Source organism: Setaria viridis, chromosome 8 (assembly GCF_005286985.2).
Source record: "Setaria viridis chromosome 8, Setaria_viridis_v4.0, whole genome shotgun sequence".
NCBI lineage: Eukaryota > Viridiplantae > Streptophyta > Magnoliopsida > Poales > Poaceae > Setaria > Setaria viridis.
This window is the reverse complement of record NC_048270.2, coordinates 30,915,060-30,938,382: the sequence shown is the minus strand read 5'-3', so window position 1 is coordinate 30,938,382 and position 23,323 is coordinate 30,915,060. Positions and strand designations below refer to the sequence as shown.

At 42.7% G+C, this 23,323-nt stretch overlaps 1 protein-coding gene and 1 pseudogene across 1 annotated transcript; one reads left to right on the top strand and one right to left on the bottom strand.

Annotated features, from left to right (window-relative positions):
- Positions 1-5,811: 5,811 nt before the first annotated feature.
- On the top strand, positions 5,812-18,390 carry LOC117866834 (protein ALWAYS EARLY 3). The gene is made up of 22 exons (XM_034751122.2): positions 5,812-5,969; positions 6,077-6,269; positions 6,740-6,862; positions 7,136-7,234; positions 7,319-7,381; positions 7,600-7,677; positions 8,312-8,501; positions 8,637-8,902; positions 8,998-9,370; positions 9,947-10,030; positions 11,114-11,400; positions 12,499-12,546; positions 14,183-14,219; positions 14,305-14,480; positions 14,570-14,748; positions 14,821-15,103; positions 15,362-15,589; positions 15,677-15,841; positions 16,534-16,674; positions 16,761-16,979; positions 17,588-17,863; positions 17,968-18,390. Exons 3-22 carry the CDS (start codon positions 6,758-6,760, stop codon positions 18,139-18,141), a joined length of 3,471 nt encoding a protein of 1,156 aa, XP_034607013.1. The 5' UTR covers positions 5,812-5,969; positions 6,077-6,269; positions 6,740-6,757; the 3' UTR covers positions 18,142-18,390.
- A 25-nt stretch (positions 18,391-18,415) lies between these two features.
- LOC117866835 (wall-associated receptor kinase 3-like) lies at positions 18,416-20,090 on the bottom strand (annotated as a pseudogene).
- Positions 20,091-23,323: the final 3,233 nt, after the last annotated feature.

Here is a 23,323-nt window from a genome sequence, read left to right as displayed (position 1 = left end):
CCTTCCCCGTTTGATGCATATATAATTTTCTATCCATACCTTCCCCGTTTGAGGAGGGTATGGATTTGAGTACGAATTAGGCCTGCCTGCGGGAGTTCCTCGACGAGAAGCTGGAGCTTCTCGTTGAGCATCCGCGAGTCGTTGCTCGCCTCGCAATATGATTTCGCCAAGTAACAGGCGTGGATCCGCGAGATGCACGAGAGGGACGGCCGCGTCATGATCCCGGCCGACGGCGTCAACCCCCAAATCGATGAGGCGCAGGAAGAAGAACTCGATCACTTATCTTTGCAGGAAGAAATCAATCGCTTGTTTGCGCAAGTAGGAGTTTAGGCGTATAGTAGGAGTTGTTGCATGGTTTGGCAAACTGCGCTAGCATTCCAAACGCAGCCTTACGGTACTATAGTTTCTGAAAACAGCAACACTCCAAACAGGACCTGGAGATGTTTCTCTTTGCTAACATTGTATCATCTTGCAGGAGTCTATGGTGTACTAAGCCCTGCCAATCTTTCACAGGAAGGGCGGATGTTGACAATCGTCACTGATCTTTTTAAGGAGCTCAATTCTACTGCAGATCTTCGCCGGGACATCATTTGTCGACTGTACAGGAATGAGTATCGTCAGAGGTTCATTTATGCTGAAGAATATCCTTAAAAATATCATTAAGGTGGTGAGGATAGGAAATAATGCCAAGGCGTGTCTCATACCCTGGCCACATCCAAGGGAGACAGACCAGGAGCATTTCCAGACATCGTCCATGTCTACAAAATTAAGTACTCCTCTAGTCCTAAATTACTATTTGTTTTGGCTTTTCTAGGCATACATCTTTGATATGCACCTACATATATACTTATGTCTAGATACATAATAAAAGTGACGTGTCGAAAGGTCAAAAACGAATAGTAATTTAGGACGGAAGGAGGAGTACATGTGAAACAAATTAAGCAAGTGCATGAACAGTATACGTTTTGTTGAAATGAAGTCATGCCGGTCACTACACAATGGTACTAATATATTGAGAAAGGGGGTAATAAAAGCATAAATGAAGCTAAATAGTTGTGCGCGCGCTTGACCTGCTACTTAGTACTTAAAGCTATAAAAATCTTTGATTTCTGTTGCCTACCTGTGCATCCATTTGGAACGGAAGCATTGCCCGTATAGGCAGTAGGGCAATGGCATATAAAACTTCCTGGTGTATTCCTGCAATCACCGTAGCAAACATACTCTCTCCGTCCCACAAAACCTATTCGTTTAGAAAATTTTAGACAAGATAGTAGCAGTGCTAAAAATCCAAAATACCCCTAATAACTCTTCTTAATTAGATAATTGGATAGATTACCGAGTACAATTAATTATGCATGCACGCTTGTAGTAATTGTCAGACCTATTAGCCTTTGTTATTTAGCGAGTCTAGCTCGGGAATCGATAGTGGGAGAAGGTATTACGAGGGTCTTTGTTGGATGGTCTAAAAGTTATATAAACACTCTTTGTGGAACAAGTTTGGAGGCTAAGGTCAGTCTCAGTGCATGGTTTTATCGCACTTTTACCAAGACTGCCATGTCATCTTTTCAATGAAATGAAACTGTCACTCTCAATGCATAGTTTCATTGCACAATTTCATAGACAACCTGCAACATTTAATTTTTGTATGGAATTATGATCAAATTTGTTTTGTGATGAAACTATAAAATCTTCAGTGCAAGTTATCGAGTTTCATGGGACTTGGTAACTGTACTAGGCGGGTTTTATGGGGATGAAACTCCCCTCTTCTCGTAATTAGGTTGTCGTGTCAGCAAAATTGCTGATATGGCATAGAATTTAATGCCCATGAAATCTTCCATGACACTCTACTAAGACTGGCCTAAACAAATAATCTTTTTAGGACGGAGGAAGTAAACATCTGAAGAGTCGCATTCACCAATATCTAAACAATCACAAGGGTATTAATTAGAGTATGAAAGGTTGTTTGCATATTCTTGAAGAGAGAGGAGATGAAAAGAACAAGTGGATTAACCACTGTACCTTGGCATCCATATGGAACATAGGGATTGCCTTGATAACCATCGTAGCATCAGCACCGATACCCAGAGGGGCTTTGGCAACTGCTATGGTTAATGCAACATTAGCGATGAGAAAAATCGTGTAACTTGTGACTAAATCACGTGCGCGTGTACGTGAGAGCTTCCCAAAAAATTTTAATATTTTTTTAGCGCAAAACCCTTTAGTCCCAGTTGGTAATAATATACTTTAGTCCTGGGTGGAATAACCGGGACTAAAGGTCAGGATCTTTAATCCCGATTCTTAGTTCCGGTTGACAAAACCGAGATCTTTGAAGTTTCCCAACTAGGACTATAGCCTATTTCCCATTAGTGATAGGTTCCATCATGACATAGACAACGAAAACTTCGAGGAAAATTTTGGAAGATTCCATAACATGAAAAAAATATGCTTCTAGGTGCTCACACTCATCTATGTCTAAAAAAGTACATGTACAACAAACTAATCTAAAGTATGAACAATACACGGTTTGTTCAAATGGTACTAAAGTGCTGGCATTTATTCAGAAAGAAAAAAAAGACTATAAATGAATTTAGACAGAATTAGTTCGAAAGCTAAATCTATAGTGCATATATAGTGTAGCTGAAACGAATCGGATTCTTATTTCTAAGAACCCGACTCCTTGTATCTTGTGATAGTCCCTGGATCAATAGCTATTACGTACAGAACTCATCTCAACATAATATCATCTTCATACAATGAATCAGAGTACATCATTGAGAATTTACATCCATACTAATGTGGAACACGAATACGGTACATGCCCCTTAGGCTAATCGACAAGTAGAAATCTTGTGTAGCGGTAGCTAGGGCTTCAAGACTTTATCTCCGATCTTCACCACATGCATCCTTGAGTGAAGCAACACAACCCTTTAACAGCACGATCAACTCAAGCTCCAAGTCTAAACCTGTAACTCACGAACTGTCCCAAGGAAGTGGGATAGGTCCATGTCACCATCCGCATATAGCAAGCTTTAAGGTGGCCTATACTAGTATATAACAAAATATCAAGGAGTAATGGCTTGGGTTTCTTATGCAGCAACAACAAATAAATGAGTAAATCTTCATCATCCCAACTATATCACAACACCACAGCTGTCCCTAGCAATCCAGGGTTCCGTCTCAATCTCACCTCCATGTCTCCTCTCAAGTCGATGGGAAAGCTCCCACCCTTCCCATCTCAACGGCCAACACCGGATCCTAATCCTGAACTAGTAGCTGTCAACCCATCCTATAGTTTTAGAAGAGGGGGAGATAGAATATCCCAAAACACGAATAAGAAGAAGCCAGTTCCAGGGGGTGTCCATATGGCTGAGGCCACGACTATACGTGTAGTTTTAACTCTGTAGACTGTGTACACCTGGACCCACCTGGGCTGCAGACGGTATATGGCCATCTTAAGACACAGCCCACAACCAACACTCTCTAGCCGGAATAGTACCGGCCTGCATTCTCAAGCTTGGACCCATTCAGAAGACTGGACCGTCCCGGGATTGTGAATCTCTAACCTAGCCAAAAGTGGTGTTGAGGGTCTCATAAACAAAGGGCTGGAAATAGCCGGGCTCCATACACCCTTGTGAAATGGCTAGCCCAATCCTAACACACTACTCCTGCAGTGCTGGTACCGCTTAGCTAGGGAATAGCTAGAACCTACCCTCACAATGGGTAAGTGGTGTGCACGTTCGACAAATTCCCATCACCAGATCTGATTGACTCAACTAAGCTAGAGCAAGCAAGTCTCCAAATGCGTATCCACTGAAGTGGTCTGCCAATCGGCACCCATTACAGGTATGGTTGCCCAACTCCTCAAATTCAATATCATCACAATCTCAACTAATCCATAACAAGTATCCATAGGAGGTGTCCAAAGTAATCTCCTAAGCCCCGACCCGAAGGTTGGTTAATGTCTGCTCACTCCAGGCGGAGGTTCGAAATTCTCCAAGTTTTCCCAACACACAACTCACACCAAGAGGTTTAAAAGCACGTCTATTCCCAACACATGTAAGCATAGCATATCATATAAAGTGGAGTAGTGGGTTGGAAAGGATAACGGATATAAAATAACACTGTGCAGAGGTTCATGGCAATCATCCATGCGATATAGTAAAGCGCTAGCATTCTACTTGCAATGCCTGATAGGAGTTCAAATCAGGATGGGCGTGAACCTAGAGCATGGTCCTACTCCTCCACTTCAATGTAGTTGTAGCCGTCCAAAGTTGTTGAAGTAGTCCGGGGTCCTCCATAGTCCTATTACGCGGATTATAAATAAATAACGATATTTTAATAGCAAATGGACTCCAAATGAGAAGCAATAAAGAACAAATAACTTTAAAAGCTACACTAATGGGTGCTCCATGATTTTAGAAAAATAATGAAATAGGTTTCGTATTTTTCTAAGCTACAATCGATTTATTATGAACTAGCAGAAATGTATGTGCGTTGCTACGGATCCTTAGTTGCTCTCATGTTATTATTTGCTTGTTCCTAATATGTTAGCTTCGCTTCACAATATGTTACTGCGTTGTCCCTAGTAGTCCTCTCTTTGCAAGTATAGTATTAAAAGACATTTGTGGGTGGTTTGATGCCATCTGCTTATTACATGGGACCCACACATGGAACTCGTGCATTCCGATAGAAGTGGGGGCGAGCACAGCTCTGAGTGGCGTATCGCGAGTCCCATTGCCGCGGTAGAAAGCGACCTACGATGGGAGCGGCGTCAAGATGTATGATGACGATGACGGCGCAACCGTTGTTGGGCTCCATAAATAGAAACAAAGCTAAGGATGGAAATGATTAAGTTTGACGACTGTATTTTTTTAATACAAACTTTTGCATACGATTTTGGATGGATACAAACTTTATATCAAAATTGTAGAGCTCGACGAGATTTTAAACTTAGTAGTTGATAACTTTTTCATTCGAGATCATTTAGTAGTCCAAAAATATGTTATAAAGTTCAAAGAAGAAACACGTTGCCACATCATCAATCCACAACTCCATAAACTGAGTGTTTCTATTGGCCGAACTCTCCTCCCACCCTTCCCTCTTATCAATCAACCTTAGCTCCTCCCTCCCTCTCTCTTCTCTCCCACCTCTCCCCTCTCTCTTCTCTTCCACCTTTTAGGCGCGCCCTCGCGGAGGAGCCCCGGCAGCCAGCATGCCCCAGCGGCGCAGGTGGCTGGCAGCTCCAGCTCCATGGCGACGACAGACGCCGTAGCCTAGCCGAGGCCGGCTGGCGCGGGCGCCTCCACCTCTACCTCCACAATTGCAATAAATAAAGTTGGGACTTTTTGCAAAATCGTCAAGGCATATCCAAGGACTGCGGGTTGATTACGAAAAAGGTTGATTACGAAAAAGGTAAGGGGTTTTTTTCAAAACAACCACGATGGTTAGAAGAAACAATCGTACTTATAGATTAGCAAAGATGTAAATCAATTTCTGAATTTGAATTAATTTTGGAAAAAGAAAAGATGAAAAGGGATGCCATGTGGCAGCGCAGGAGCATGCCACCTGTCAGGTTCCTAAGGCAGGCCAAGCTTGCTGATGTGGCATCCACGTCAAGTTGATGTGGCGCACAAGTGGCTGCAGCGGCTGGATGGACTGGGTCCATGATGGACCGGGTTAGGGGTTCACATGGACTGGGTCTACGGGATCGGGTATGGCTCAGGCTGGATCTGGTGTGGCCAAGGGCTGTGTGGTCGGCTCTGTTTTGGGGGTGAGGTGGCTGGACAAGGTATGCACACCAGGTGCTCGACAATTTCGCAAGAGGCAATTCTCCCTCACCTCCCTCCACCATTTCGCACCCTCCCCCTACTCCCACACCATTCCGGCGAGGCGGCCCCTCCGGCTCCTCCCTCCTCTCCGGTGGAGCGTCGTCAGCTGCGGTTGCGGCTCCCCGTCTTGCGCCTCGGTCGGTGGGTCCTCGTCCTCCTCCCCTTCGACCCTTCCCCCACCCTACTGCTCTGGTTCCCATCCCCGTGCGAGTGTTCCCCATCTCACTGCCCCTGCCCCCCGCCCGCAGATCTGCCGCTCGCCGGAGGGCCTCGCAATCCGCGGTTGCCTCGCGGTGGTGGCCCTCGCACCTGCTGACGCGAGGCAACGGCGACCCCGATTTGAGTGGCCACCGGAAACGCGCGGTTCGCGTCACCTCCGGGGGTTTCCCTGGCGCCGTGATTCCCTGCCTCATCGCCTGCGGAGGACCAAGGTCTCTCCTGGTAAGCCCTATCTTGCTGCCTCACTCCACCCCCAATTCTCGAGCGGACAGTTTAATCAAGCTCTGGGCTTTATGTGGCAGGGGTTGCACAAATTCGCCTTTGCTGTAGTTGTTGATCGGGGCCGCACCTGGATCGCGGCCTTAGATTTTTATAATTCAAATAATGGCAGCCAGACGTATCTGGCTGTGTCTCTGCTTGCAGAGCTTCACTCCAAATGACATGCTCTGTTTGAATGATGTATTGCTAAAATTGGCTCCTGCATAAAAGCTAGCTGCTGTTGGATTTTGAAATAATAAGGCAATCAATGCCATTAGATATTGTGATAGGGAGATTCGTCCTTGAAAGTTGAAACATTTTGATCGTACTCACACTAAGAAGATACTGGAGCTAGCTTTAGGTACATTTTGAGACATTTTCTGTCCTTTCCTAATATGAGCTTAGTAATAATCTCCAGTGAATTGTGTTTTCAGGTAGTTTAAGTGATTTTTATGGCTTCTGCAAGAAAAGTGAGAAATGCGAATAAACGCTATGCCAAAATCAATGATGATTGGAAGATTGAAGATACAGCAAGTGTACCTAAAAGTAAAGTGCGAGTAAGTACATGTGAAAATCAATATTCCTTTTCTTCTCACATGCAAATTTTTTCTTCGTTTTAGTTAATCTGAGAAGAACATGTTAGACATCTATGGGATTATGTAACAGTACGGCATGGTAGTATTCTATGGACTATCAAGTATTAGTTATTTTTTCTAGAAATAAGTGTGGTTTTAAGTTTGGTTTTGGGTAGTGTTAATGCATTTGAGTAGTTAGCAATACCTTTGCTTCATCTTTGATCATTGGTAAAAGAAAAAAAATCTCATTTGCAGAAAAAAAAGTTATCAGACATGCTTGGGCCTCAGTGGAGTAAAGACGAGCTTGAGCGCTTCTATAGTGCCTACAGAAAATACGGAAAAGATTGGAGGAAGGTCTGTTTTGAGCTTATCTGGACAGAGTTGAGACAAGGGAATTGCACCTATGTGATACTTGCTGATTTTCATTTCACTTTCTAGATTGCCGGTGCTATCCGTGATAGAACATCTGACATGGTGGAGGCTCTTTACAACATGAATAAGGTAAATATTGGGCTTTTTAAAATTATATAACCACTCGGCACTCGTTTTTCCATTTACCTAAATTTCCCTAGATCAGTTCAATGGATTTTTTTTTATCAGTTCCATGGATTGCGAAGGTAGCAGTGCTTAATTTCTTGTATTCATGTTTGTCTGCTAATTTTCAACTATTTGCATATACACACTTCAGTGTGCTAGATTAACATGTGTGGCATATCCAGGCCTATTTATCTCTTCCAGAGGGAACGGCAACTGCCGCAGGGTTAATTGCCATGATGACTGATCACTACAATATTCTGGTGAGACTATATTTTAGGGATTACTAATATCTAGAGCTTCTGTAATTCTTTTCTCTAATACAAGAAAATCTTGTGAATATTTATAAAAGTTGGCGCCTGAAAAATACATTCTATTTGCATCTTTTGTGACCGTGGACTAAAAATTACTTGCTCCGGTGACATATACATGTGCAGTAGGATATCAATAGTTTGATACAGTCTTCAATGTGTCTCTTTTGACTGCAAATATCTATAAAATGCTTCATATTAAACAAAAAGAGTTATATGTTATGAAATTGTATTTCATGACTAATCTATTAACATCAACATTGTATTCTCAATCTGTATAATTTTTACATATTGATGATCAAAACTAAAAAAAGTTTGACATAAGACAAACCTAGATGGACTTATATTTGTGATCAGAGGAAGTATTATAGTAAGCAAAGTCTCAAAAATGTATTCTTTTCCATTTAGGTATATTCAAAATCAGTAATTAATTTGGCATCAACCACAGATCTAGAACTATTTGTTCCATCCATGAGTACAGTTGTACTGAATTTCCTGGCTGGTGAATGTACTTATGTGGCATATGCGGCTTCAGCTGCCGTGATTTATTGAAATTACTCACAAGGACATCTGTTATGGACTGTAGGATGGAAGTAACAGTGATCATGAAAGCAATGATTCACCAAAAAGTTCTAGGAAGCCACAGAAACGTGGCCGTGCAAAGTTTCAATCTGTCTCGAAGACATCTGATACACGTTACCCTGATCAATTGCAATCTCAGCCTGCTTCATCGAGCTATGGATGCCTTTCTTTGTTGAAGAAAAAACGTTCAGGAGGTAATTTGAGATAGTCCTATGTACATGCATGGTTTGTGCAGCAAAGTAACATACATAGTATGATTATTGTATAACCTGGCTGTGTGGGAATCTGAGATATACATAATCCTTGCAACTTAATTGAAATCTTTGTAGACCTGTTTGTAGGGAATAGGCCACGTGCTGTTGGAAAAAGGACTCCAAGAGTACCTGTTGCCAGCATGTACCATCGAGATGAGAGGGGTGCACCACATAGACAAGCAAAACCAGATTCTAACAATGGTGATGATGAAGGAGCTCATGTAGCTGCACTTGCTCTGGCAGAGGTATATCAAAGAGGAGGCTCACCTCAGGTTTCTCAAACGCCTGGGAGATCTGGCGACCGGATGTTCCTGTCTCCCATTAAAAGTAGTGACAGAAAAGTAAGAAACTGGAATTTTATGCCTTCTCCCCTTTTTGTTAGTCACCCATTTAGTAAAGTAATTTCATGACCAAGATGCCTGTTTGGCACTTGCAGAATGCTGATTCAGAGATGGGAAGCTCAAAGTTGCATGGATTTCAGTTGGATGCTGATTACCCTGAAGCTAGCTTAGGAAGTAGGGAAGCCGAGACTGGTGACTATACTAAAGGTGCATCCTATTTGATGACTAACAAAGGATCTCCATCTGGAAAACCTCAGAAGAAAGTAAAGAGGTCTCAAAAGAGGAGGAAAAAAGCTGTACGCAAAACAGGTGATCAGTTTGAGTATGATAGAGAGGCTTGCAGTGGTACTGAAGAAGGACATAGTGCGAGAAAGGCGAAAGAGGAACCAGAGCTGGAGGCATTGGGAAGAAAAACTGCGTGGCCATCTAGCACATCAAATAAAAGAAGTCGTCAACTGTTTTTTGATGGTATGTCTATATTCTAGCAGTTACCTTTTTTTAGTAGGGCATAGTACTGAACTATGAATGACAATAGCATTCTCTTTTTTCATATACATATTGAAATTTGGGCAATGGATAAATGTGTTTAATTTCTTTTCTGTAACTGTACTGCACAATACTTTTTTCTCAATCTGTGGAATTAGATACAAAGACAATTCCCTTCTAGTGTGGGATGAAAGTTTCAGCAATGTGATCAAACATGTAGAAATAACCATTTTCTGAATCATCTTTTTCACCATCCAATTTCTATTCCAGAATATTGGTTGTCTTGCGTGTTTATTGCACTATAAAATAAGATTTTATGGTTTCTGTAACCTGGGAAACATAAATAGAACCACACAGTGTTGTTACTTATCACACTCAAATTCCTGCCATGGCGGTGTCCTGTTTGAGGATTTATTTTATTGCCTTTTAATTTAGTCGTTTGGCTTTGATGTACGTTCATTATTGTGATGCTTGTTAGTTGTAAGGATAACCTGTTTTGTTCTTGCTTTTACTCCATCGATGCAGTGCAAACCTTCAATCAACCCTCTTGTTTTGCAGATGATATTTCAGCTCTAGATGCATTACATACTTTAGCTGATCTATCTGTGAACATCCTACAGCCATCTTCAGTTGTTGAATCTGGTTAGTCTTATCTTATACCTTTGTCACTTTTTGTGTTAATGTTTTAAATACTACATTCAGATGCAACCCATTTTACTCCGTTATTCCATTACCCTATTATTTTTTTCTTGTACTTAATGGCAAGATGGAGAACAATGCATTTCTTGTATCTTAGCAGGTGCAGTGGTCTTTTTTTTTTTTGCGTTCAACTTTATCTCCCACTCTTCTGACACTAATTTGCATAAAGGTTATAGACATGTTCAGAAGGGTTAGAGTACATGCCAGTGTTGTATTTCACCAGCAGTGCAGTAATGCAGGGTTTTGTTTTCTAACCGCTGACCACTGGAGGACATTGCAATTTTTTTTCTCAAACATGCAGGAGAACAGCATATCTTTATGTTAAGAAGAGAAAAAAGGGCAGAGAACCCTTATAACACACACAAACCAACACATTCACCCCCAGGTTCGGGCATTGCAAAGTTAATAATTCTATGAGTAAGTGACAATAAATAAATCAGGGTCATTTCCTGGAACACATAGCTGGTGAGATAATTTAGAATGAGGGGGCAAAAGTGCCCCACAACCACAATTACAAAAGAATGCTGTTGTTGAGAAGTCACCTTTGTTTCTATTTGAGACAAGCCGTATTTGGATGGGATATTAACCAGTATCCATGACAAATATGAATTGGATCACCTGCTGCCTTCCACATGTCCTCCAAATTTTTGCAAACTGATAATTTTGTAACGTCAGTCAACAAAGTATTGACTCTGCGATGTCCTCCAGCAAATGCCACAATGGATGTCCACAAAACATATTTAGCCTAATTTATACCACAACCTCCCATTAATCCATGCATAGTGATAGATATTTTCTAAGTTGTAACAGCCATATCCACTGCATGAGAAATCCCACAACAAATTTTGGTAAAAAGTTCTACTTCAAAGTTAGCTTGCATCAATATTATATTTGTTAATGATTTTGTTCACCTTTTTTAAAGGTGGCTACCTATCTTGCTTAGTAGGCACCAGACCATCGCTCACCTAGCGCTTTTTAGCACATTGCTTGATAGTGTTACTAATAGGGCACCTAATGATCTTCCAGAGTCATCAGCACAGATTAAGGATGAAAATAAAGACAATGATTCTGATGGAAAGCCTAGTATTCCTGCAGCCGTTTCGGTGTATGAACAGAAAGATTACTCCAAAAGTATGGCAAAAAAACTCAAAAGGCAGTCAGAAATTGCAAGCACCGATATGGTTACTAGGAAAAAAGCCAAACTTGCTAAAGATCCTCATCATGATGGGAGCACCACTTCTGAAGTAAAGCAGCAAGCTTGTACATGTGGCGTTAAAACAGAAAAAAAGAAGAGGAAATCTTCCACGGGAAAGGTACGTTCAAAATTATTATTTGTTAAGTATTCTGCAAGTAACAGTCTTGTTTGCTCTATAATTGAAGGTTATAAATCGTGTAGTCAAGTTCATTAACTGCTGACTGAGTTCGTTATGGATTGGCTTCAGTGTAGTGTACATGCTGGCATCGGTTGATGTATTCTCATATGCCAATTCTAAAAGTACTCATAATTTAAGTTTATGATTGTGTATTGTGTGTTTCTTATATCAAACTAATGCGAATAAATATTGTGCGTCAATTGGTGAGCATATAGTAGCACATAAAATTTGCAAACTACGCCTGCAATATTGGTAGGACCACATGTCAGCTCTTAGTGTGATAGCACCACATATAGTTATCTTGACCTGCGAACGGGCCTCTAGCTGAGTTGGTTAGGTGGCTCTAGTAGCACTCCTCAGGTCCTGGGTTCAACTCCCCGTGGGAGCGAATTTCGGGCTGGGGTTGAAAAAATCCCCTCATCTGTCCCATGCCAAAGCATAGGTCTAAGGCCCGGCCTAGGTCGTTGGTCGTCTCACACGGGCTACGGTGCCGCTATGTAAGGTTGGGGCAGGGGGCAGGTCGAGTTTTTTAGTTATCTTGACCTCGCTATTGCTTGTTGGCAATGGCCAAGGTGAGTTCCTAGAACTCCTAGAACACAACACACACACACTAGAGCTGGAGGTAGGAGAAGGGGATAGGAGAACAGCACACACACGCACAAACACTTTGCACAGGTTCAATTTGGTGCTGCTGAACTGAACTGAGCTGCAGCTGCTCTTCTACTTCTTATAGAACCTAAAGTCAAATTAGATTACATAATGGTATGAGTGCTTCTACCAACTACCTACTACTAGTACTATACAAGACAGGGCATGCTTGCCCTTCTACTCATGGCACTGCTGCCATATACGGCAGGCAGTGGCCATACAGCCGGCCAAGGAGCTCTACCTGCTCCATTGACTTTGCAAAAGGAAGAGAGAAGTAATGAGCTGAGCAATTGACTAACATTGCTATTCCATCTTCTACCACTATTACTTAGTTCCTTGCTATAATTCATTTATGTTATGCATAAACTTGTATGTTTTATTCATATACAGGTTTCAAAAGATGAAAAGAATATATTAAAGGACGTGGAGAAGACTGAGGTATCTAGCCCAACTCTTTCTTCTTTCTTTTTTGCATCCGAGACTTATGCAATATATTAATCGGCTGTTTGTTTGAAGTTCAAACCACCCCATCCTAGATTGATTTGTCCATTATAGGACCACTCCGTAATTTTCATGGGACGTCCCTGTGCCTTTTTTCCATACTAGACTTGTTCTTATTAGAGACAGGTTGGTGATAGACCAACTTCCTCCATTCCCTAGACCAACTTCCTCCATTCCCCAAACCAAATAGCCCATAAACTTGTGGCATGCATTCTCAACTTAATGTGGATAGGATTTTAGTTTCGCATACAATGGATATAAATTAGTGATATAGGCAACCTTAACCTATTTAGTTTGATTGTATGATAAGTTTTTAGAGCCTGGGTTTGGCTATACTGAATCTACTTTAAAGCAGTAAAGACCTTTTTGTTGTTGCATATAGTGAAGAAATTAATATGTAAGTGTGTAGGCTAGGTCACTAATGTGATTTGACTTGTAGGCTGCCTGCTAACTACTTTTTGGAGTTTTGTTCATAGTCTCTTACTGTGCAACCGTTTGTAATAATTGTCATATTCCTATAAAAGTAGAATTCATTCCTTTTTCTGTTGGATTTTGTTATGTTGTAAATCCTTTGACACTCAAACGATATTTTTACCAACATCAGCATTTCAGCCATGTCTTTACTTCTGGGATTTAGGTTCCAAAATATCTTATTCTGTCAGGTAACTGCTAAATGATATATGAAAAATTAGCAATTAATATCATGTGAAAGAAATGTTGACATGCTATTCAGTTAGCTGCATTTCTAGTTCACCTTTTTCTTATTTATTCTACGACTTCAGTTATGAGCACTAAGGTCCGTAGGTCTAATTTTCAGTAATGGGTATGTAAGAGATGGTATTAGTATTAGACTATTACATGGGGTAGTATTGTCACCAAGAAAAATAACCAATAAGCATGTCCCATAGTGTCACAGAATCTGAGCTGGTTAGATTACAGAAACTGACTGGACATATTGGGACCCCAGCTGAACTTTGTTGCCTATTTGCCTGTCTGCTTATTCTTATCTCTCCCTTTTCTACATAATTTCCTCTGGTTTTGTGTTTGTCTAATATTGCACAGTGTTTAGCTGCAATATTCTTGTGAAATAGCTATCTAATCTAACACCTACAGAATTGAGAGCACTTGGCCAGATAATACCAGTTTTTCGAACCCTGTCTCAGTGTTTGTCATTATGCTTCTGTAATGACCTATTGGAAAGGTTCTTTTGCTGTATATATCCTGTGACATATATCATCTATGTATTACATCCAATTTTTTTTATGGCATGCCATCCTTTCTTGTTTATTGGTAGTTTGTTGTTTGGATCACAGCATGTGGCACCAGCTGTGACAATCATAATACAGGCTACGAAATTGAATTTGACATTCTGTACAATAATATCAAAATGGCATGCATCATATGGCATGATTGCAATGTACACAATTGTACCAAGCCTTCACTGAACAGCTCTCTAGTTATTTGCTGTGTCAAATTTTCACCCACCCTTGCACAGTCAAGTTTTACATAACTAATCTCCTCATGCTTGCCGGATACAACATGATTCTTGTTCTGGTATATCTGTACATTATAGGTTTCTGCTGAAGAAGGGAAGGCGTCTTCTAATAAAGGTAGGCATACTCATATTAGTCCAATTTTGGAAGGGATGTTTTCCAGCACATTCTGATTTTGGAAAAGTGTTCATGGATATACCAGAGACAACTGCACGAGGTGCAACGCCTCCGCAAGCTGACTTGACCTCAAAGGTCAAAAGCCGCCGAAAAGGAGGCATTCAAAAATCACTAACTCAAGAATGTAAACCTACTGAGGGCGCTGATGATTCTGGAAGTGATAAATTGTCTTATTCATTGAGTAATATTATTGATGTCAAGGTACTGCTTTTTATCTTGTTATATGCTGATTGATGTGTTTCATTACTTGACATGGGTGAAAAGTCATATTTACTCTTAACTTATTGCAGGACAAACTCTCTCACTGCTTGTCATCACGTTTGCTCCGTAGATGGTGCATGTTTGAGTGGTTCTACAGTGCAATTGATTATCCATGGTTTGCAAAGAGTGAATTTGTTGAGTATTTGAATCATGTCAAGCTGGGTCATGTTCCAAGACTGACTCGTGTTGAGTGGGGTGTCATACGGAGGTTTGTAATCTTCAATATTTCTGTTAATGTTAACTTTAGTTGTATTTGCCCCCTAAATTTAATGTTCTGCAGTTCTCTTGGAAAGCCCCGTCGGTTGTCAAAACAGTTTTTGTGTGAGGAGAGAGAGAAGCTTTCCCAGTATCGTGATTCAGTCAGACAGCACTATGCTGAACTTCGATCTGGCATTAGAGAAGGTCTACCAACGGATCTTGCACGACCTCTTGCAGTTGGGCAGCGTGTTATAGCCTGCCATCCTAGAACCAGGGAACTTCATGATGGAAATGTCCTGACTGTTGATGATAATCGTTGCCGGGTTCAGTTTGATCGACCTGAACTGGGTGTTGAGTTTGTGATGGTAATCAATTGCTATCTCACTTATGTTTTTGATAATTAGAGTTTAGTTTCATTTAATGTCTTTTGACTTAAATGCTTTGACCTGATCTTTGTGATCATACTCAAGAAATTACCATGACTTGCAATAATTTAGTAGAATGGTTAAGCATAGAAGATTGTTGTCTTATTTCCGCTGAAGATTGTTATGACTAGATACATCAGTCTTCTCGACACTGATAGCATGTCAAATATGGTTTATTGAAAGGAATTTGTTTTTCAGGATATTGATTGCATGCCCCTGCATCCTCCGGAAAATTTCCCTGAGTCTCTCAGACAGCAAAACATTGTCAATGAATATTATAGCCGCTTATCGGAAGCAAATGAGGATCAGATGAAAGAATTGGGTAATGGAGGTGGAGCAAGATTCACATCAAATCTGAATGGTGCTGATGCAACCTTCCATATCCCTCCTGGTCATCCAATAAGTACTTTAATGAAGCAAGCAAAGGTAGCATGTTTGATGCTGAAGCTACTTACTTTTGTATAGCCAATGCAGAATAAGCTAACTGTACTCCTTTTGGGATTTACGCGATAGGGTGACTCAATTGATTCCATTGCACAGGCCAAAGCTACAGTTAATGAGGTTACAGTTGCTACACAACAGGCGATCTACAATCAGCCATCCACCCTCTCACAGATACAGGAAAGAGAAGCTGATATAAGAGCTCTTGCTGAACTATCACGTGCTCTCGATAAAAAGGCAAGTGCAACAAGTCTTGTGCCTTGTTTTTCGTCCCTCTAATGTTTGCAAATGGATACAAATTGCATAGCTCAAATTGAAATCTCCACCATCTTTGTTTTCTAATAAGTTGCTGTGTTGCATTGCAACCTAGAATTCGATGTACACAAATCCATACACAGATTTGTATTACAGTTGACACTGAGTTGGTCATAATTGTTATAGTAATGCACTTTCAATAATCTGGCAGCTGATATTAACAGTTAACCTATTAGTACAGTCTATCTTGCAGTAGTGTTTTCTTAATCTTATTATTCAGGCTGGCCCATTGTGGAGTCTTGATAATCCATCAACTTTCTGATACTTGAAATGGGCTACCAGTGTTTTTTGTTCAAAAAAAAGAAGTGGGCTACCAGGCAGAGCATAAAATGGGAATAATCTGCTCATCTGGTATGAAAGATAGTTCCTTTTTAGTTCCCAGACCAGGGTGTGCCACACTGTGCCTACAGAGTACTATTTGCCATTAAACATCATTCAATTCAAGCATCATTATTGTTGTAAGCATAAAAGAATTATTGTTGTAAGCATCATTATGGTCTGTGGTGTGTATTTGCCATTAAACATATTGGATATTCTTTTTTTAAAACATACACGCTTTTGTATTTACATCATTCAATTCAAGTGGGTTATGATGAACCATAAATCTGTTGCAGGAAGCATTGCTGGTAGAATTGAGGCACATGAATGAAGAAGTGTCTGGAAAGCAAAGGGATGGGGAAATTATTAGAGACTTGGAGCATTTCAGGAAGCAATACGCCATGGTGCTTGTGCAGCTAAGAGATTCCAATGATCAGGTAACCTTCCCAATTTCAAGCTATCACTTTAATAACTTCGGTTTTCATGTACCTAGTTGAATGATACAACATATTTTCATACACAGGTAGCTGGAGCCTTGCTTTCTCTTCGCCAGCGTAACACATATCATGGGAATCCAGTACAATCATATCCTAAATCTATGGAAAATGGCATAGCCTTTGCTGGAGCGCCAGATCCGTATAACCTTTTCGGTTATATTAATCCAGAGTCTGGTTCCCAAGTGATTGAAGTTATTGAGACTTCAAAATGCAGAGCAAAAATGATGGTTGATGTTGCTATCCAGGTCTGTTGGCGAGAATTATTGTATTCTTTTCTGTATCATGTCATGCTATCTGACCTAGAGTTCCTCATGTTTCTGATCTACTTATTACTTTATGTAGTTTGAATACAGCTGTTCACTTTGAACTGAACGAGCATTGCTTTCCATATTTGAGGGGAACAAAAATTTAAGATCCACATCTACAAAAAATCAATAAACTGACTCAGTGCTCGGTTCTCACTACTCTGTAATAACTGCTAAAAGAAATTGAAACTACCTGTCTAAATACTTGATGTTTAGTTTCATGATGAAACCTGGGACCCTGTTTATCTACCGATCATCTCTGTTTGGAATTTTCTTAGTTAGTTATTAACTTGTTTTCAATTGGATATTTGCTTTTGAGAAACACTGCTGTCAGCTTGTTGGGGCAGGTTCCATATATTGTACTCTTGTTAGTTATTTCTATTGTTGGATTAGAGGATTCATTTAGTTAATTTCTGTATTTCGCTGAAGCATTACCTATTTATTCTCCTTTTTTTGTGCTACATAGAGATATGAGTCCTTTTCCCTTCACATTTTAAATTTATTTCATTCCAATGCCCTTATCGCTGCTTTTTTTCACTCTTGACCAGGCGATGTGCAAAGTGAGTGAAGGAGAGAACCCTTTTGCAAAAATAGGTGAAGCATTAGATAACTTCAATAGCCGTGGTACTGGCTCTGGTTCAAGCATTCTTGGCATAAGACGGATACCTCCTGATTCAGGTCAGTCAAATGCATCGTATCAAGAGAATGGCACACCTGCTCCTGCAACAAATAACAGTTCAAGATTGCCAAATGGTGGTAATTCCGATGGCCAATTTCCTAATGAGTTGATTTCATCCTGCGTCGCTATGATGCTCATGATAAAGGTAAGCCATCCAAGCTCTGCGTGTTGTTCAGACTTCAGACTTAAACATTCCAGCACTCCCACTATGCCTAATGGTCTAACGCTGCGATCCGTACCATTCTCCAGAACTGCACGGAGAAGCAGTATCACCCTGCTGAAGTCGCGCACATCCTCGATTCAGCGCTGTCGGGCTTGCAGCCGTGCAGCTCCCAGAACATCCCGATCTTCAGGGAGATCGAGATGTGTATGGGCATCATCAAGAACCAGATGCTGGCGTTGATACCGACTGCAAGTGGCTAGCCCCACGCCTGCTGGGGGCAATCCTAGCTAATGTATTTGGGAAGCAAAAACCCGGACAACTGTATGTGGCGTGTATTATTCATTTTTTTTCCTTTTCTTTTTTCTTTTTTGCTGTGTTACAAGGTGTATGTCATTTGTACATTTATACATTAAAGTACTGATGAAAAATATATGCGCACTCTCGCAAGGGGGCTACGAATGAGGAGCGAACTCCCCAAATTTCAGTATATAAAGAGGCATTTTTAGATAGCGGCGCAAAGCTGATGGTGCCAGATACATGCATGGATACACAAATTATGCTGACTTTATCTTTATTTCTCACCCTTTGTGCACATGAATATATGCATATATGGAACCGACTTTGACCAAAACAAACACGGTTATGGACCGATTTACACAACCATTTACAAGAAAACAGAAATAGCACTTCCTTTCCCCTAAAAAAAGAGGAGGAAAGAAGAACGCAAGGTTCTTTTTTTCAGGTAAAAAAGAAAGAATATCTGTTCTTCCACTAAACAGCCATCAGAAATGGCTTTCCGGTATAACTGTGCTGTTCACGAAGATGTAATAGCAAAACATCGCCGAGCATACCATGCCGGCAGCAAGATGTTCCTCCTCCATGCTGTACTGTCTACTTGCTTCATTCGCAACCCCCCGAGCTGGCACGTAACGAGTTGCGATTTCGTCCCCATCACACATCTCCCTGATGAAAACAGAGGGTACTTCGTGGAGAATGCTGCTTCTTAACTCGCAAGTTTTCAACTGAAATCTCCACTTCTCGCATTGTGGGCCCGCCTTTCTTCATCCAGTTTAGTGCACCTTGCTGCTAGTGCAGCTACTTCTTGGACTTCACCATCTCCCTCTTCCATGACCTGCGGATCTATACTATGCCAACCAAATCACCTTCCGTGAGTAGTCTAAAATGTGAACCAAGACTGTCACTGCTCTCGGAGTTTGTACAGGGATGGTTTCTTTCTAGTCAGCAATTCGACAAGAAGAACACCCAACCTGAAAACATCACTCTTACCTGTCAGCCGCCCCGTGTAATAGTACTAGTACATGGGATCTAAATAACCAAATGTTCCCTGAACAGCTGTAGTCACTCCTGTCTCATTGATTGGGACATACCTTGAAGCTCCAAAATCCGACACTTTAGCTGTTAAACTATCATCAAGAAGTATGTTAGAAGACTTAATGTCCCTCTAAAATATTGGCATTGTGTAGTAGCTGAATGTAGATAGGCTAGCGCTCTAGCAATTTCAACGGCAATCCTTAGTCCATCATCCCAAGGTAGTGTGATATTGGACCTTCAACATGAAGATGGTGAGAAAGTGTTCCATTTGAAATGAACTCGTATACTAATAATGGAACTTCTGTCTCAGGGCAGCACCCCAGGAGCTTCACCGCATTTCTATGGTTGTTCGATTTCTCTTTGTACCACTATCTTTGATTTCTTGATGGCCACTACATGAAGGTCTAATATTCCTTTGCACACAACACCATGTCCTCCACCACCAACCTCGCGAGATCTGTCAAAACTGTTTGTGGCCTTCTCCAGATCTGCTAAGGTAATAATCATCCTTTCACCAATATCTAGCATTCCGTGATATTAACTGCTGCAGTAACAAACCATGATTTTGACTGAAAAATCTTTCTTTTGCTTTTTGAGCCTTCCGTAGCTTCATCTTCCCTCCTCAGACTCTGCATCAAACTCGGAAATGTTATTGGGGGGGGTTGGACTTGGACCTGCCTTGCTGCCAGTCGGCAAGTTACTGGTACAGAGAGCAATGCAGAAACTACCGATTCTGACGGCGAGGGAGACAGAGATGGCGGGGGCGCCGGCCAGCTTTGCCTCTGCCTTGCTGCCAGTCGGCAAGTTGCTGGCGCCGCCGGTCGGCCGTCTTCGTCGCGCGCGTCGCACAAAGCACACGATCGACGTCGCCCGTCGCGTCCCGTACGCCGCACCCGGCGGGCGCGATACCGATCGTGTCGCCGCGCCGGCACCGGCTGCCGCTCAGGCCACGGCCTGAAGGGTGAAGGCGGCCGGCGGCGAGAGAGGTGGACCTGACTTTGTCGGTGGTCCGCCGGTGTGTGCGCGGCGCCGGCGAGCGCGCTGTGCTGCCGCAGACTGGGCGGTGGACCGGTGGCAGAGATGCGCGCACCCTGCACGGAGCAGTGGGGAACGGGCGCCTGCGCTGAGCCGTGGACTCTGCCTTTGGACGAAGACCCGCGGCGGATGCCGTGTGCCCGCGTCCGCAGGCGCAGAGATCGACGACGGTCATGGCCGCGCACGAACGGCTTCTCCGGGCGCTACAGGACCTCGCCCCGGCAGGGCACCAACCACCGCGGCGTCTGCGACGCGGACCGCTTCCTGTTGCTGATGGCGACGGAGGCGCGTGGCAGGCGGGTGGCGGCGGTGCCCGCCAGCGCCACCTCGCCTCCAGGTGGCGCCGCGCGTGGCAATCACCATGACATGAACTCAGGTGCTCGGCTCCGACGACGCACGCAGAGCAGGCAGGTCTCCCGGCACGTCAGCCCGGGTCTACCCTGCTGGGCGAGCTAGCCCTTTCGACGCGGAGCGCGGGCTGGTGGTGGTCTCTCGTATACGCATCATGTTCTTGGAGACGCGGTTGGTTAACATGCGTCTCCAATGTGGGTACATAGGAGACGCGGATCATCCTCCGTACTCTCGGAGCACTCCTATATGTCATAGGAGAGGCGGCTTACTTCCGCGTCTCCTATAAAGGTGTCTCTTTTGACAGATTCTGCCCACGCTACCGGCCTACCGCCCGAACGAAGGCGCCGGCAGCCACCTGGGCGATCGACCTGATGATGGCGCCGTGCCGTGGCGGCACCGGCCATCGCGCTAGGCTCCGCCGCGTCATGGTATAGTACGCACTCGGCACTACTCCGAGTGACTGCGTCGGTGCCGCCGTGCACACCTATCCCCTCCCCCTTGCTCTCTTTCTCAAGAGCGTCAGCGCAGCTGGATGGATTTGTACTTACTTAACGCGCTCTATGAACTGTTACGCAGCTACAAAATCATAACGTTTATTCATAAAAAAATATGGAAAGATTTGTGCGTGCTTGGGCTAAGCAAATAAAGGACGAGGAAGCATAATGGCGAAGCTCAAACCTAACCAACTTGAAAATTTTTGTGAGAGATGATTATTGTGGATCGATATTTGTAGTAGCCCCGTTGAATATACCGAGGATTAAATGTAAGAAATGTGATTTCAGAGTTAAACTAAAGTATACACGTCACTGATAACAGCATATATACATTGATTCCAAATAAAATGGGACAAACCATTTCGTGCATTTATTATCATTCATTCCTCTTACCGTCTCCCAGCTACATGGACGTAAATGAACTCATGAAAATAGTAGTTGAGTGGCCAGAATGCCAGATACTTTGCTTCTCTAATTTCAACCTTGCCACCCAAAAAATTTGCAAGGAGGGACATTCTTGCAATTTCTCCCACTACGGGAAACATGGAAGATGCCGAGTGCTAGGGGCACTCGGCGAAGGCCTAAAAATACTTGGCAAAGGCTTTGGCAAGTGTAACACTCAGCATTTGACACTCGGCAAAGATTTTAACGGCAAACAGAACTTTGCCGAGTGTCAAATGTCGGGCACTCGGCTAACATCTTTGTCGAGTGTCAGATGACACTCGGTAAAAAAAAAACCCGTCGGTGAAGATGGAATAACGGCGCGGCATGGTGACAGGGCCTTTGCCGAGTGCTTCACAGAAAAGCACTCGACAAAGGCCAGCCAGTTTGCCGAGAGCAACCTGGAAGCACTCAGCAAAGGTCAGCCAGTTTGCCGAGTGCCACCTGGAAACACTCGGCAAAATATAGCAAGTTTGCCGAGTGCTACTTGGAAACACTCGGCAAAGTGGCGCGTACAGACCTATTTTTATTGCCTCTTTGCCGAGTGTATAAGCCGAAACACTCGGCAAAACTACCACACTCGGTGAAACAGTAGCAGAAAATGACAGAAATAGCCGCTTTGCCAAGTGTATAATCCAAAACACTCAGCGAAGCGGCCCTTTGCTGAGTGTAACACTCGGCAAAGTGGCAAACCCCCCTATTTTTACTGCTTTGTTACGTATAAAGGACCCCTCTCAAACAAAAATCACATGCATGTATATTACATCACAGGCATATAATAAGCATCACAGGCATATATGTTAGGTCACATGCACACAAATCACCGAGTACATGTTCTAGTTTCAACAAACCATAATTCCACAAGTATAAGTTCGAGATTAAACAAGTAGTTCACAAACAATGCACAAGTCAGTGAGGTGGCATCCCTGCAAACCGCTGCGACAAATCTGGGTCTTGAGCTTGGGTATTCGAAGCCACCGATTGATTCTGCACATAGAAGAAGACGTGTGAGACAAGATTGATATCATTTGAGCTAACTAAGTCATCTTTGAGCTAACTAAGTCATTTGAGGTGACTAAGTCATGTTTGAGCTAACTAAGTCAAGTATTGAAACTAAAGTTCAAGTGACTCACAGGAGTATGTGTGGGTGGCTGAGGTGGAGGGAATATCATCGGTGGCTGTGGCAGTGGTGTACCCATACTCGTAGCAGTAGCAATATTTTGCATGTATTGAAACATTTGTTCCATCCTCAACCGATTTTCTTCGTCCATCCTCTGCCACTCGGCCTCCATCCTCTGATGAACCATCCGCTCCACCCTCGCCTCCATGTCTTGTTGTTGCTTCTCCACTTGGGCCTACAATTTTTCATCACAATATTACAATGCAAAGGTAAAGTACGTAACAACCAACGAACGATGAATGAAATAGAAAGAACTTGAAGAGCCTCCATCTGAAACTGTGCAGTGGTCGGCCGTGGGCGTATCGCTGGGCTCGAGCTCGTGCTCCTTGCTCAGATCTGGGAGAGAGTGGTAGATCCATGGTAGATCCACCTGGTGTAGTCTGACGTAAATCCGTTCTTCACAAGATGTTTGCCCATTTCTAGCTTGGTTTTTCGACACATGTTTGCACATCTACTGCACGGACACCAAGTGACACTAGCTCCTTTAACCCTAGCAAACGCCTGTTCCAAGAATGCATCAATCTTTTCAATCCATTCATCGGTCAATGAATCTTGACTAGAGCGGCACGTGTACATCCACTCACGGTCATCCATCCTTTAGCATAACAA